This window comes from Danio rerio, chromosome 4, assembly GCF_049306965.1.
Source record: "Danio rerio strain Tuebingen ecotype United States chromosome 4, GRCz12tu, whole genome shotgun sequence".
In the NCBI taxonomy this organism is placed as follows: domain Eukaryota; kingdom Metazoa; phylum Chordata; class Actinopteri; order Cypriniformes; family Danionidae; genus Danio; species Danio rerio.
Genome location: NC_133179.1, coordinates 44,122,057 through 44,136,442, shown reverse-complemented (window position 1 = coordinate 44,136,442; position 14,386 = coordinate 44,122,057). Strand labels below are relative to the sequence as shown.

The following is a 14,386-nucleotide window of genomic DNA, read 5'->3' as shown; positions in this document are numbered from 1 at the left end:
ACTGTGTGGAGTAAAGATATTGCAGCAGACTGTTGATGGAAACAGTCTTGAACCAGCCTGATAACACAGCTGAACGTACAAGAAACATCCTTGAGTCTTTAACACAGATGGTCGTTTGTGTCTATTGTTTTCCTGGTTTAGCTTTTTACAGGTCGGAGATCAGCTCCTAATAACTTAGGGCGACCTCACCTCTAGGCATCAGGTCGCCATCCATATTTGGAGACAGATACAATGCTTTCTTTGATGCACACATTAAGGCCATCCATATCTGGAAGTAGATACTATGTTTCTTTGACGCATGTATTTAGAATTGTCTATTTCTGTTGTAACCAATGAGAACTGTTTACCTGGATCCCACCCTTTCTGGACTTGTGTAAAGAGTATAATTGTTCGATTGTTGAAACTGTAAGCAGAGCGGCCTAGGAACTCATTGAGAGTGTTGAAGCTGGCTTCTGCGAATGAAACTGCAAACTATCTTCAGTAAACTTAATTTATTTTTTTAAATCTCTGACTCCGGCTCTTCTTCATCTACCAGACTGGTCATTCTTTGGGTTAAACTGTAAACTATCCCTACAAAGGTTCTCTTTGTAATGTTATTATGTAACCATAGAATGGCCAAAACAGAACGTCCTCCTTAAGTCATACTGGTAACGTTATTTTATGACTAAACGAGAACGTTTTAAGAACATCCCTAATGTTCTGTAAAGGTTCTGGATTTTTTTATTACCTTTAGGGAACTTTCAAAGAACGTTGTGCAAGGTTGCGTGAACGTCGCCTCCTACCTGGGAATATCATCACGAGTATCAGTGCTATCAGTTTTTGTATTTCTATTTGTTGTGATGGCCTGTTGTTATTGCAATAAAAATAAGTAAATAAAAAAAGCAGTGCAATGTGGCTGTATATCAGCAGTGGTGGAATGCGTGTGTTATAGTGTACACTAGGCACTCGAGAACGATTGTCCCTCTACCTGTTGTTTTAATCCCCTGAGAACTTGGTCATCTTCAGAACGCAAATGAAGACACTTTAGATGAAATCAGAGAGCTCCCTCATCTGTCATACACAGCAAGAGTCCCGAGATGCTCAAAGTCCAGAAAAGGAACCAAAAACATTGACTTTGACAGTGACTTTAGTGGTTCAATTGTAATCGAGTTCCAAGAACATTTTGAGTGCCAGAAAATGTTGAAAAAAGCAGCCATGCCCAAAGTAGGCGCTGTTGAACCATATAGTGGCTGCCTTTTGACCCTGTAGCCTATTCTCTTTATTTCCATTCAGCAGAAGAAACTCACACAGGTTTGGAACAAGTAGAAGATGAGTAAATGTCAGAATTGTAATTTTTATGTGAACTACCCCTTTAATGCTTCTGTAAATTAAATATTTTACTGAAGAAACTGCTAAAGAATGGCAGGAAATGTGGAACAGTTTAGAAGAAACGACAATTCATATGAAACAATAAGAAACCCTATATAGGCCTATGAAGTTGTAAAAATAGAAAAGAAAATAAGGGGTCATAATTATGAGGATGAGATTTGGACTCGGATATTAATAGGAAGTAATGTGTTGTAGACATGCAAGTCATCATGAACTGGATTAAAAAAAAGTTTCTCAAAATTGTCTTAAAATGTTTAGATTAAAAATTTTTGATCAACTTTAAATACTGAAGTGTGTTTGTGTGTGTGAGAGAAAGAAATCTAATCTATTTTTAAATCTTTTTTTATTAATCTTTTTATTTTTATTAATTTATTTTTAATTTCATTAATCTATTTTTATTTTATTTATTTCTGTGTTTTCTCTGTATTATATTTTATATCCATATTTTTTTGCACTACTGCCCTTTTTCCACTGTCTTGTTTGTACACAGCGACGCTGCACTGCTTTGGCAATACAAATGTACAGTTATTTGTCATGCCAAAAAAGCTCCTAAAATGTGTAATGTGTGTGAGAGAGAGAGAGAGAGAGAGAGAGAGAGAGAGAGAGACTCTCTGGGGACCCACATTTAAATTAAACTATGAATCTTGGGAAAAAACTCCAGTTGAAATCTTTCATCTGGAGTTTTGCAAAAACATCCTCGGAGTTTACAGAAGCACACCCAGCCTTGGTTGCAGAGCAGAACTAGGCAGGTTCCCTCTGCTCTCAGAAATTCAGAAGAGAGCAGGGAAGTTCTGGCTCCATCTGTCAGACTCCAGCCCAGAGAGCTACCATCAGCAAGCCCTCATATATAGAAATGCACATCCGGCCAGCGACCCCATGCACTATCTGGTGGAAAAACACCAACTAAATTCACAAACCCTGTCCCAACATATAAAGACTAAAGAAATAGAAAAGATTACCCAGGAGGATTATGAAGTCAATTGGCAAAATAAAATACAACAAATAAAAAAGTTGGCGTGCTTCAACCAGATTAAACCTGGTTATGAACTGGCCCCGTATCTGACCAACATTAAGAGCCCCAGTCAGAGAAAGCTGCTGAACCGGTACCGTCTGAGTGGACACAGTCTGAGTGTGGAGACGGGCCGACACAAGCGCAGCTGGAGGAGCCCAGAGCTCAGACTGTCCACACTGCCCTGCTGAAGTTGTGGAGGATGAGCTGCATTTCCTCACTCACTGCAGCAAATATCAGAGCATCAGAGAAGCTTACTTCACACAAGTGTCTCTGATTCTACCACAATTCCAGCAAGCCACAAATACGGAGAAACTCCATTATATTTTGGGAGAAAATGAAAAGTGTCTCCACCTAGCAGCACAGTACGTGTCCTCATGCCACCGTATGAGAGAAAAAGGCTGAACCCCCTTATCCGTAATTAAAGCTCTCTGTCCTTACCATTTATTATTATATGCTAATCTTTTTTTTAATTAACTTGTTTATTGTGACAACATGTATAATATAACGATATGTATATGTGTTTGTTTATTATTACTTATATTTCTTTTATCTATATGAATGTTCTGTATTTTGTTATTGCTTTGGCAACATTGTGATTTGTTTTACAGTCATGCCAATAAAGCTCTTTGAATTTGAATTTGAGATAGATAGAGAGAGAGAGAGAGAGAGAGAGAGAGAGAGAGCAGAAATAGTATAAAGTAAAAAACATGGGAGAAATGTATCAATAAGTCATGACTGGAACAGTAATTGGCAAAAAAGCGAAACAAAATAAAGACTTTTATTTTGACGTCACACGTCACGACAAAATAAAGACTTTTATTTTGTCGTGACGTGTGACGTCATCAGGCGGCGCCGCTTTAGCGCTGTGATTCAACTGGAGAAAGGTTTGTGTTTTTAAATGTTTACGGATATAGCCTGTTATATATTTACGAGGCAAACACACAGAAATGACATATACATAGCCCGATTTAATTAAAGTTCCAGATTTTTTTTAATCCGATGCTAAGTTATGTACCTGCTTTTGACAATAATATTTAAACCCTTTATACAACGTAGTACTATTTTATTATCAGTAGCCGAGGGCTATTGTTTGAAACCGAAAAGAGTGTAATAGGTGTTTTAAAGCAGGGTTTCTCAAACTTTTCTGATAAGAGGTAAAGTTGGTTTTATATTCACACATTCGTTCATTTAGCAGTCTATATATTGTTTACCATGTTACTTTGAATATTTGATCGGAATTAGCATGCAAGTATGACTTGAAAACAACATTAGCACTGTTTATTTGACTGTAAACAATGTTGTACTTTGATAGTCATTGGCTGCTATTATGATTTCGCTATTTAGAGTTTGCAAATAATACTTTAATGAAATTATATCATTAAGGGGAAAGTACGAATGTGCGAATATAAAACCAATTTTACCTCTATTTTTAAAGAAATGTTTTACCTGATTTCTTTTTGATAATTAAAAGAAACTGTTGAAGCAAGTGTTGAAGAGAAGTTATTTTGTTTCTGTTCATTGTTTTATTTATTTTAATCAGGACATTTTTATTTTTTTGTTCATTTTAAACAGGATAAAGTGTCCAAACACAGAGAAAAACTCCTGCTGAAGCGACTGATCTCCACACTGTTATAAAGATGGCGTTTATTAAAGAGGAGAGTGAAGATGTGAAGATTGAAGAAACATTCACAGTCAAACAGGAAGATCTGCAGGAACAAACAGGTTGGTTTTCATTCTCAAAGACCAACTCAGTCATTTGATCCTCATTCAGATATATTTTAATAATAAGAATACTAAATCCATCTTGCAGCCCTGAGTGTGCTGCCTAATTATCCTAAATGCACATAAGCACTCATTAAAAGACAGAATGAGTTTCTTTCGTTACTTGTTCTCATGTCTTTTCTTTCTTTTATGTGTTTTTAGTCTCCCATTATCTCTACCTTCTTAACGTTATTGCTTTTCTTGTTCTTTTGCTGTTTGTAAAGCATCCTTGGTGCTTTATAAAATAAATAAAAACAATAAATTAATAAAAGGTTTAACTAAGCTGACGATATTTGACCTACAGTATTCTCATAACAGACTTAACATTTTAGGCCTTAAAAAGTCTTAAATTTACTGAAATGTTGTGCTGTATTGTGTCTTTTTTAAACAAGTCTTTATTTTCCTTTGTTCATGTTTTTCTACCCAATCTGGCCAAAACCAATTCAATCACCAACAATTCAACTTAATAAAACTTTCAACTTTTTATTCAAAAAGGTCTTTTTAACTCTATTTATCATAATGGTTTAATTATTTTCCTCACAATAACATTTGTTTAAACGTGCTCCATGTATTTACTGCTGTGGATATTAACCTGGACAGATTGTTGTGCATAGATTTAGTTTGTTATAGTTTTTAAAACTTTAAAAACATTTGTTCATTTTTTAGTTTTAAAAATAAATTTTATATTTATGGGGCAAATAAAAATCTTTTCCATCTGGGCCATTTGAAAAGTTATTTAGCCTTTAGCCCTTTATGAGTCTAAAATTTCATTCATAATGGTCTTAAAAATATCATAAAGTCTTAAATTTAACTTTGTAAAACCTGCAGAAACTCTGGTTTACAGTATGTCAAAAAATGTGGATGCCCCCAATATTGAGCATGCTGAAAGAAATGGACACTAAAATAATTAATTGTTAGAAAATATTTTACAGTCGCAGAATATAGACCCTATTCTTCATGCACCAACAGGCGGCGCCATTGGAATCTTTTTGCTTGAGACCTTTTTAAAGAATTAATTTTTAGATCCTAAATATCAGTGTTATGCTGCTGAGGCATGGGGCAATAACTATATTAATGGTTTACCGCAGTTTGGAAAAGTCAAGGTTTTAAAATCGCCAACATTTCCTGCTGCACCGTTCCTACAGTATATGTAAGTTTTTTTTAATGTTTTGTTTTTAGGACAACAGTATCCCCTGCAGTAAAGACCAAAGAGGCTGTTTTAAACCGTAAAGAAATCTGTGATTCATTTCAATTATTTAGCCTGACATGTTTACTGCTCAAAAATATTTTAAAAGTGTCTCAGAAGAAAATATATTTTAGGATATCATACTGTCAGAATCTTATACTGGCCCATGCCTAATGCTGCTTGATGTCGCAAAGTCATATTTTCTTATTTAATTATTTTTATTTGTATGTATAGTCATGAACACACCTGTTTGTAGAGCAAGTAGTTTGACTGTTTTCGGCAGTTTATTATTTCTGGTCAAAATAATACCAAAATCCACATCGTAAAAAAAATAGAAAAAGAATAATAATTATAATTAAAGAGCAAATCAAAAAGAGTATAGGCTACATTAATATTTGCAAAGGAAAAGAGTTGTTTGAGTATATTTAAAGTTGTGGTTGCTTTTTATCTTAAACGTCCTTTAAGGGTTCTTTCTGACTATTTTTGTGTATGTAATTACCTAATTAAGTTAAAAGATTTAACATAAAATAGTTCTATTTTTTTATATTGTCTATTTATATGAACTAATATTTTGTATAACACATTTTCATTATTTAACAGATTTAATACTTCTATTAATCAAATGTGTGTGAGTGTGTGTGTGTGTGTGTGTGTGTGTGTGTGTATGTATGTGTGTATGTGTGTGTGTGTGTTAATTTGGGTGTTTATCCAAGGATCAAGTTTATGTAAGGATCGAGTTTATATGTCTGTGCATGTGTATGTGGGTGTATGCATGCAGTAGGTTTATATATGTGCAAGTGTCATACTTGTTTTGAACATAGTATATGTTTATATGCGAGAAATTTATAGTTGTATATTCAAGTGTAGACATGCAAAACCCTACACTGCGCCTCATAGCCATCTGTGTTTGGTATCGGGAAGGTGGATGGTGAGGCGACAGGTTGACTTAAACTTTTATGAACCTATTTGATGTGTTTCCGATGCTAGTCGGCATCGCTCTCCCGCAGTTTGCAGAGCGCCGAAACAAAAAGTTTATCGGAACTTAAAAAGCCGAATAACGTCCACATCAACTACTTTGTCTGGATTCTTACTTGTGGAAGCTTGTTCCTCTATATCTGTATTCAGGTCAAAATATCGTATAATATTACAAAATATCGTAAATGGGTTTAAAAATCATATCACCGCTATTGAAAAAAAATCTATTGTGATATATTGATATTATATTATTGTCCAGCCCTACGTTAGATATAGAGAACAAGATGAATTAAATATCACTTTTAGCAAATATAGTGAGATTAGATCCAGCGTAACTCGTAACATCAAAAAAGAAAAAACATTTATAAATTAACCCACTTCTCATTTACTAGTCTGTTATGAGCCATATCATACCTCTTGAGCCTCCGATCTCCTCCTGATTTGCAGTTTCTGTTTGTTTTTTGAAAATGTAATTGTCTTCAAATCTGAAAATATAATTTATTTTATAGTGTGAGTTGTTATTCGATGTGATACGAAGCTGCAAGCATGTTCTTTTGGACAGAATTTTTAACTAAGGTGTAATGTTGTCCGGATACTGGAATTTCTGACTTCATTACTTTGCTATATATTGATGTTCAATAGGCTACTATTTTTTAATGTAACAACAATTGTATCAAAAATGGTACAAAAAATTATTTCTTAAGAAGAAAATGATTTTTTTTTCAGTTTTCCTCAAAATAGGTTGATGTGGGCATTGTAGCACTTTAAATGCATGTAATGCCTGTTTCATTTAAACTTGAGCAGAAATTCCATATATGCCTCACAAAAGTAGCAGAACATTCCAGGAAATCCCTAATATGGATGAAGGCATCCAGCTATTGCTGTTGGATGAAAATAAGATCTGAGTAAATATTAAAAGGCTTCAACTGATCATTTACACGACTGCGCCCATAAATGGTTTACATGTGTACTTCCAGCCATCTTAGGTATATTTATAAGAAAGTCGATTTATAATTTATTGCTAACTGACGTAGCATGTTACAGTAGAATATAGCTATAAAATAATATGCTAGATGCATAGATGCTAGATTATGTCAAAATAAGATGTTTCCAAATATCAATCAATTTTCTAAAACACAAAGTTTTGACCAAATTAATCCACAAAATCAACCCAGAAAGGATGAAAATGACCCAACAGCACACAAGGGGAAAGGTGCACATTTCAGCCTTTATGCAGATGCTGTACAGGTATGTCTCATGTTTGCGAGACAAATATTCAGCTGTTTGTTCAACTGTTACCTCAGAACTTTTTTTTTTTCCGATGTGTTTACCAGTCAGGCACAGAATGAACAAGTATTCCCTGTCTGCTTAACAAATTTTAGAAAAACATTTTGTTGTAATTCTGAATATATATGGATAAAAATAGGCCACTTACAGCTTTCAAATCTGTGTCTTATCAATATGACCAAAATTACTTTTATGAGAAACTCTGAAAACTGGACTGACACAGTTTCAATTTACTAGAACTTCTAAGTTAAGTGGCTTCAGCACAATTTACATTGTAAAAGCACAAGATGAAGATGAATTGAATTGAATCGGCTTAAATGTGCACACGTTAATGGACTGAACAAAATATGATCTGATTTATTTTACATTTAATGTGCATCAAAATTACAGTGTGTGTAGCCAATATTTCCAGTGTCTTTTCACCTTTACGCATTTTATGAGATTTTGAAGACTTAATGAAAACTGTTTTTTTATTTTTATTTTTTTATTTTAGATCTAATTGAAGAGAATAAGGGGAGTAAAGAAGAGGAACATCATGTCAAAATTGAGGAAAAAACTCATTTACAGACTGATGGTATTTTGAAAAAAAGAGACGAAAATCGTTTCACCTGCACTCAATGTGGAAGGAATTTTGGAAGAAAAGGCGATCTTAAGATTCACATGAGGATCCACACTGGAGAGAAACCATACATATGCACTCAGTGTGGGAAGAGTTTCAGCATATCATCAAACCTTAATCAACACATGAGGATCCACACTGGAGAGAAACCATTCACATGCACTCAGTGTGGGAAAAGCTTTAGCCAATCATCACACCTTAATTACCACATGATGATCCACGCTGGAGAGAAACCATCCACATGCTCACAGTGTGGGAAGAGTTTCAGTTGCTTATCTCACCTTAATAAACACATGAGGATCCACACTGGAGAGAAACCATTCTCATGCACTCAGTGTGGGAAGAGTTTCAGACACTCATTATTTCTTAAACAACACATGAGGATCCACACTGGAGAGAAACCATTCACATGCACTCTCTGTGGGAAGAGTTTCAGCCAATCATCATCCCTTAATCACCACATGAGGATCCACACTGGAGAGAAACCATACACTTGCACTCAGTGTAGGAAGAGTTTCAGACGCTCATCATCTCTTAAAGAACACATGAGAATCCACTCTGGAGAGAAACCATTCACATGCACTCGGTGTGGGAAGAGTTTCATACAATCATCACAACTTAACCGACACATGAGGATCCACACTGGAGAGAAACCATTCACTTGCACCTAAGCCACAGTTACACTAGACCTTTCTCCCCATAGACTTCCATTCATATGCACGCAAATGCGCCAGACTGTAAACGAAAGTTTGTGGGTCAAGTTTTACAGTTCACTGCGTTGCAGAGTTCAAGCTTGGTGAACTCTGACCTGCGAAATCGCATTACTTGACTCGAAGATCAAAACATGACCTCTCTGGACAATCGCTCACGTTTTTTAATGTCTAATAATCTTGTTGAATCCCGCCCCTTTTCGCAGCACCATAAAACAAAATGTCGCATGCTCAAACTCTAGTGTGACCGCAGCTTCAGTGTGGGATGAGTTTCAGCAGCTCATCAGTAATTAACCTGTTAAGCTTTTGGGCTATTTTGGGTATTTCCGCCTGAATTTGGCATTCCGATTTAAAAAGTGTTCCATAACCACATGCATAGGAATAAATACAAAACTTTGGTATGATTTTAAAAGAAATCCTTTGAAATTTCATAAAATACTGTTTTATATAAACTGAAGTTAAAAAATGTGGAACTCAGGCCTTGTGTGCTCCATCAAAATTCCATTTCTTTCCAGCAGGTGTCAGTAAACACAAGAAAAATAAATTTCTCTCTATAATAATGCATGCAAGAGTTATTCTATTCCAACTGGAAGAAGGTAACATGCCAAAAAAAAAAGTATTTCCCCCTACCTAAATTTAAAGTCTCACCACACCCACATACAGAACAATAAATGCAATATCTTAATGTCATTTTAAAGAAAACCCTTTGAAATTACAAAAAACACTGCTGTTAAATGCTAACTATTATTATATATGTTGTCTGTCCTATGATGAACCACCTCAACACAAACAGCTTTGTTTTTTTTGTTTTTTTTAAAGCCAGCCTTAGTGCATAACTCAGGCCCTGTGTGCTCTATCAAACTGAGGACAGTTTTTGTTTGTTACCAGCATATGTCAGGACGCACGAGAAAAAATAATTTTGTCTTAATCATGTAGTATGCAAGAATCATTTTAGTTCAACCGAAAGGTGGGAAAAACAACACAAGTTTCCTACCTGTCAAAAATGAAAAACAAGATATTACAAAGGTTATTATCACAAAAATCATAATTTTACTTCTTCATAACCACATCAAAATCATAACACTATATCAAAAAAGCAAATAGCCCAGTAAGACTTTTTCCATTTTATTTTTCAATGTCCAAACGGCCTTCACACTTTAAATGTAAAGTATAAACTGCAATAATATATATATATATATATATATATATATATATATATATATATATATATATATATATATATATATATATATGTGTGTGTGTGTGTGTAAATTTTTTTTTAGAAAAGTAATGTGCAAAGTCTAACAAAAGATTTTGAAAAATGACTAGTTAAAAAAATGTCATTTTGTAAATACGTTATCGTATTTTTTTGAATTTTGGAATTTCATGACCCAAATTTATTGCATTTGGCACTTACAAGACATAGCAGGGGATTACTCATTCACACAAGGACAGAAAAAGCTGAAAATGGACTAATTTTGTTGCGAAGAACCTAAGGTAAAGGATGATGTAGCTTGTTTGGCTATCTGGAGCAGCGCACAGAGCAAATAGACAATAATTGCCCTTGTATATTTATAAAATAGGAGTTCATACCTTATGATTTATTCAAAGACTTTTGGACAAGTGACTGTAAATTGTTGTGGAAAAAATATTCTGGTCTGCTAAATATTCAACGCGTAGCTGTGCATTTATACTTCTGCGCAGTCTCTGTTGGTCTGCATTAACACTTCCGAAACGCTAGTTGGCAGTGAGGTGTAAATGTTCCTCTGTGTCGAGTTTCTTCGCTGGTGCTTTGTTTTTCCTGAACACTTCCTGAATGTACAAGTGACTCAAACTTGCTCTTTTTGAAGCAGAAACCGGCGGACGTGCAACAACTTTACTATAAGGTAAACACAAAACAAAACTTTTTATCTGGAGCTCTCTCACGGGACTCCACACTTGTAAACAATTGCTCTATTGGGCTTACGCGGCTCAGTCCCGCCCAGACTCGTCAGCGCTACTAAGCTGACCAATCACAGAGCTTGCGCTACGCGTCGTTGTGATGTGTAGTTACATTTTTTGAGAGGTGCACGTCAGCGATTGCCACGGCGTAGGGCTATGCTTTAGCGCCGTAGCATAAGCATGGGCTTGACGCAGAAGTATAAATCAGCCTTTAGAGGGACTATATCAGAAGAAAGTCTCTTTCCTAACCCTCAACCGGAATGCAGCATAAGGTACCAACATATCAGTACAATCAACCTCACTAATGCAACACAAAGTTGCCTTTCACAGTCTTTACCAAATGTCAACATCCCTATGCTGCACTCCAGTGGAGAGGCAGAACCAAATATCTCCCCCTTTATTTGACTAGAAAGGATTAAAAGATACTGTCTACTGGTCTTAAGATGATTTCTCCCACGTTGCCAGAGGTACTACTAAGTACTGTCTGGTGTTGGAGCGAGCAGCAGGCTTTTAAACCACCAGTAGAGCCTACTCTTACAGCATTCGCCAGCTTTGAGATGATCGTTGGTTCCATTAAGCACTCAGTTCAAGTCCTCTTTCCCTGTGAGTATGTGAACCCTGCAGCTTCGATAAATGTCCATTTCATACCCAGAAACATAACCAATATAGTATTAAAAGATAATATTGTAGATTATAGGATTAAAATCCTTAATTTCAGGTCCTTCTGTTTGCACTTCTGTCTCGTAGCACAGATAATGACCTGCTTGAAACCCTTTTTTCATTCGTGTCATTCTGATAACAAAGAACAAGAGAGGAAAAATAGAAAAAGAAAATAGAAAACAACATAAGAGTACTTGCATTGTATAGGAATAATTTTTGGCATATATAAGAGTCTAAGTGCCAAAATAAAAAAACAAAATATCCTCTAACTACCTGCCAACACTATTCATTATTCTAATGGTCTGTCTACGCTTGAAATCAAAGAAAATAAAATACATGTTATACACTATCTCCCTTACTTTTCCACAAAACAGGAATAACATAAAAACAAGAACTACGGCACACCAAGTTTGGGGTAACGTTCTCATAAACGGACCAATCTAAGGATTTTGGAAGCATATTTTCATAGCCATAGTCACTGTTGAGTTGGGCTTGCACGGTTCCTTGTACTTGCACAGTAACCATGTGTGTGGCAGCAGCACTGTCTAGCATTGATCTGATGAATGACACAACACAGCAACAAAGTTAAGCAAAAACAAGTATGGTAACCTCCAAGTACTCTACAACTTTATCAACCATTGTCCCCAAGATCTAAATATGGAGGCAAACCAATTACTCAAGTGTTTGTCTTTTCCAGCATTTTCCTTGACTACTATCCACCTTTGGAGGTTAATATTTGTAATGTTGATGCAGCAGTGGTCCCCTTCAGCTTATCGGTCAGCTTTTCCCTTTCCAGTAAGGCTGAGAAGTCGATTGTTGATAGGTCTCATTCCATTCCATTATCCGATTGTCCTTCATCTGGGGAAAGATTATCTCTTTACTCATGTTCACATATGCATTCTGTATTATCATTGACAGTAGCATGATTTCCTTCCATAGTAGGGTCCTCCTGTTGTTCCCCAGAGGCCGGCGGTTTTACATAAATCGACAGGTCCGCTGTTTCTCCTCCAACCAGTTCATGTTGTCCATGATGAAATTCAAGAGAGTCATTACTTGTTTTATGCTGCTTATGTACTTCCTGTGCTAGATTGCTACATTTTTTTTGACTGTTTCTTAGCTTAGGAACTCTGGTACAGTGGTTTAAACGGTACCAGGTGTTGTTTTTGTTTTGAACTTGTAATGCAGTTGATGTTGTTCTCGCTACTGTATAGTAGAGCTGGGCGATATGGCAAAAAAAATATCACAATAATTTTTTACATATCAGTTGATATCGATATTTATCACGATAAACGTAAAATCTTTATATTTATCAATTTTACAAGATTTTTTGTATGCCAATCGCTTTGCGCAGCTAATTTAACACATATAGTGAATTTTTTTTAGCTGTCTGACAATATAAATAATAAAACAATAAACAAAAGAACAATCTTAATTCAGCATTTACTGTTTTCAACAACCAAAGAGATTATAAGTTATTGGATATTATTGTTCAACATCAGAAAAAAATAAAATAAAATCTTGTTTGGAACAAGTAAAGGTGAGTTAATGGTCACAGAATTTTCAGTTTTCACATTTTAGTACAGTCAGAATACCCGAGTAAACAACAATTAAATACATACCTCCAATATAGACTAATCAGAAAAAACAATTATCTTTAGTACAGGCATCTTAACTAAGTAAACTAAAGTTAAATAGATAACTGATATAGTTAATTTATTAAATTAATTAAATAGATTATTTAGACTAGTGAAATATAAACAGACTTGTCCTCTCTAATGCTGCGTTCACACTGGACGCGGCGCGCGCGTCAAGCGCGAGTGATTTACATGTTAAGACAATGCAAACGCGCGAATAGACGTCCTGCGAATGGTGCGATAGGCGCTGTACGAATTGAGCGTTTTGCGCGTTTGACGCGCAAATCACTCAAATTCAGAAATCTTAACTTTGGCGGACATTCGCGTCGCGTTAACCACTCAGGAGCTTGCTCTAGTTGCGTCCTTTTGACGTGACGAGAGGAGGCAGAATTTAAAATGGAGGAGCGGGTTATCGTTGTGGTGTGCGGCCATCCCAAGCTGTATGACAGCAGCTCATTTCACTACAGAAACAGGAGTAAAAAGGATCTTGCTTGAAAGAAAGTGAGTGAGGAGGTCGGACAATCGGGTAAGTAAATAAAACAGTACTCAATACTCATATATGTCTGTGTTTACGTATTGAGACTGCAAGCTGAAGCCAGCTACTTCAGCTTATTAAAACCATAATTATGTGACAACTACTTTCCCACTTATGGTTTGTTGTTTATTCAGAGGAAGTGTGCAGAAAGAAGTGGAAGAGTCTGAGGGACACTTATTTGAAGGAGAGGAGAAAGGAGACGGAGAAGAGAAGTGGGTCAGCAGCAGGGTCTGGGAAGAAGTGGAAGTTCTCTGCGGTACTGTCTTTCTTCGACCCCTTCGTGTCCCCGTGGGAGATAAGTGGGAACATGGATAGGGGATGTGAGGAGAGTCAGCCCGCAGGGTACGAGGGGGAGACAGAAACAGCAGCAGAAGGGAAGTCAGAGACAGGTGTGTTTGCAAGTAATGACAACAGAACATATTATTTGTTTTTTTATGATTAAAAAGTCAAAAGTTATTTCTTTGTGACGGATGCCATATGTATAATTTGTAGTCATATTTTTTTCCTGACAATTTACAGGTGCTATAATATGCATGCAATAATGCTTAAGTAATGCACATATAATTCTGATAAACAGCTGAACCATACTGATTGCTGCATGAGCAGCAAATGAACATATGATTCATAGATGAACAACTCTATAACTTGCAAGTAGTTAAATGAATCAATACTCAACTTTGTTACCTTTCCAAAACATT

The 14,386-nt window shown here is 35.8% G+C and overlaps 3 protein-coding genes across 4 annotated transcripts in view; 1 reads left to right on the top strand and 2 right to left on the bottom strand.

Moving 5' to 3' along the window:
- Positions 1 to 9,462, top strand: part of LOC137490939 (uncharacterized) — a 163,008-nt gene extending 153,546 nt beyond the window's left edge. Inside the window, exons 1-3 of one of the 2 annotated variants that reach the window (XM_068219955.2) lie at positions 3,204 to 3,264; positions 3,953 to 4,102; positions 8,083 to 9,462. In XM_068219955.2, coding sequence (XP_068076056.1) covers positions 4,018 to 4,102; positions 8,083 to 8,879 — 882 coding nt within the window. In that variant the 5' untranslated portion in view covers positions 3,204 to 3,264; positions 3,953 to 4,017 and the 3' untranslated portion in view covers positions 8,880 to 9,462. Of the gene's footprint in view, positions 1 to 3,203; positions 3,265 to 3,952; positions 4,103 to 8,082 lie in introns of those variants that run through there. The other variant, XM_073947938.1, reaches the window with a different exon arrangement.
- The window catches only part of LOC141381669 (BEN domain-containing protein 5-like), a 495,902-nt gene that overhangs the window by 335,060 nt on the left and 146,456 nt on the right, over positions 1 to 14,386 (bottom strand). The gene's annotated exons all lie outside the window — the stretch shown is intronic.
- LOC137490953 (uncharacterized) overlaps positions 1 to 14,386 on the bottom strand; it is a 245,143-nt gene that overhangs the window by 133,053 nt on the left and 97,704 nt on the right. The window lies entirely within an intron of this gene.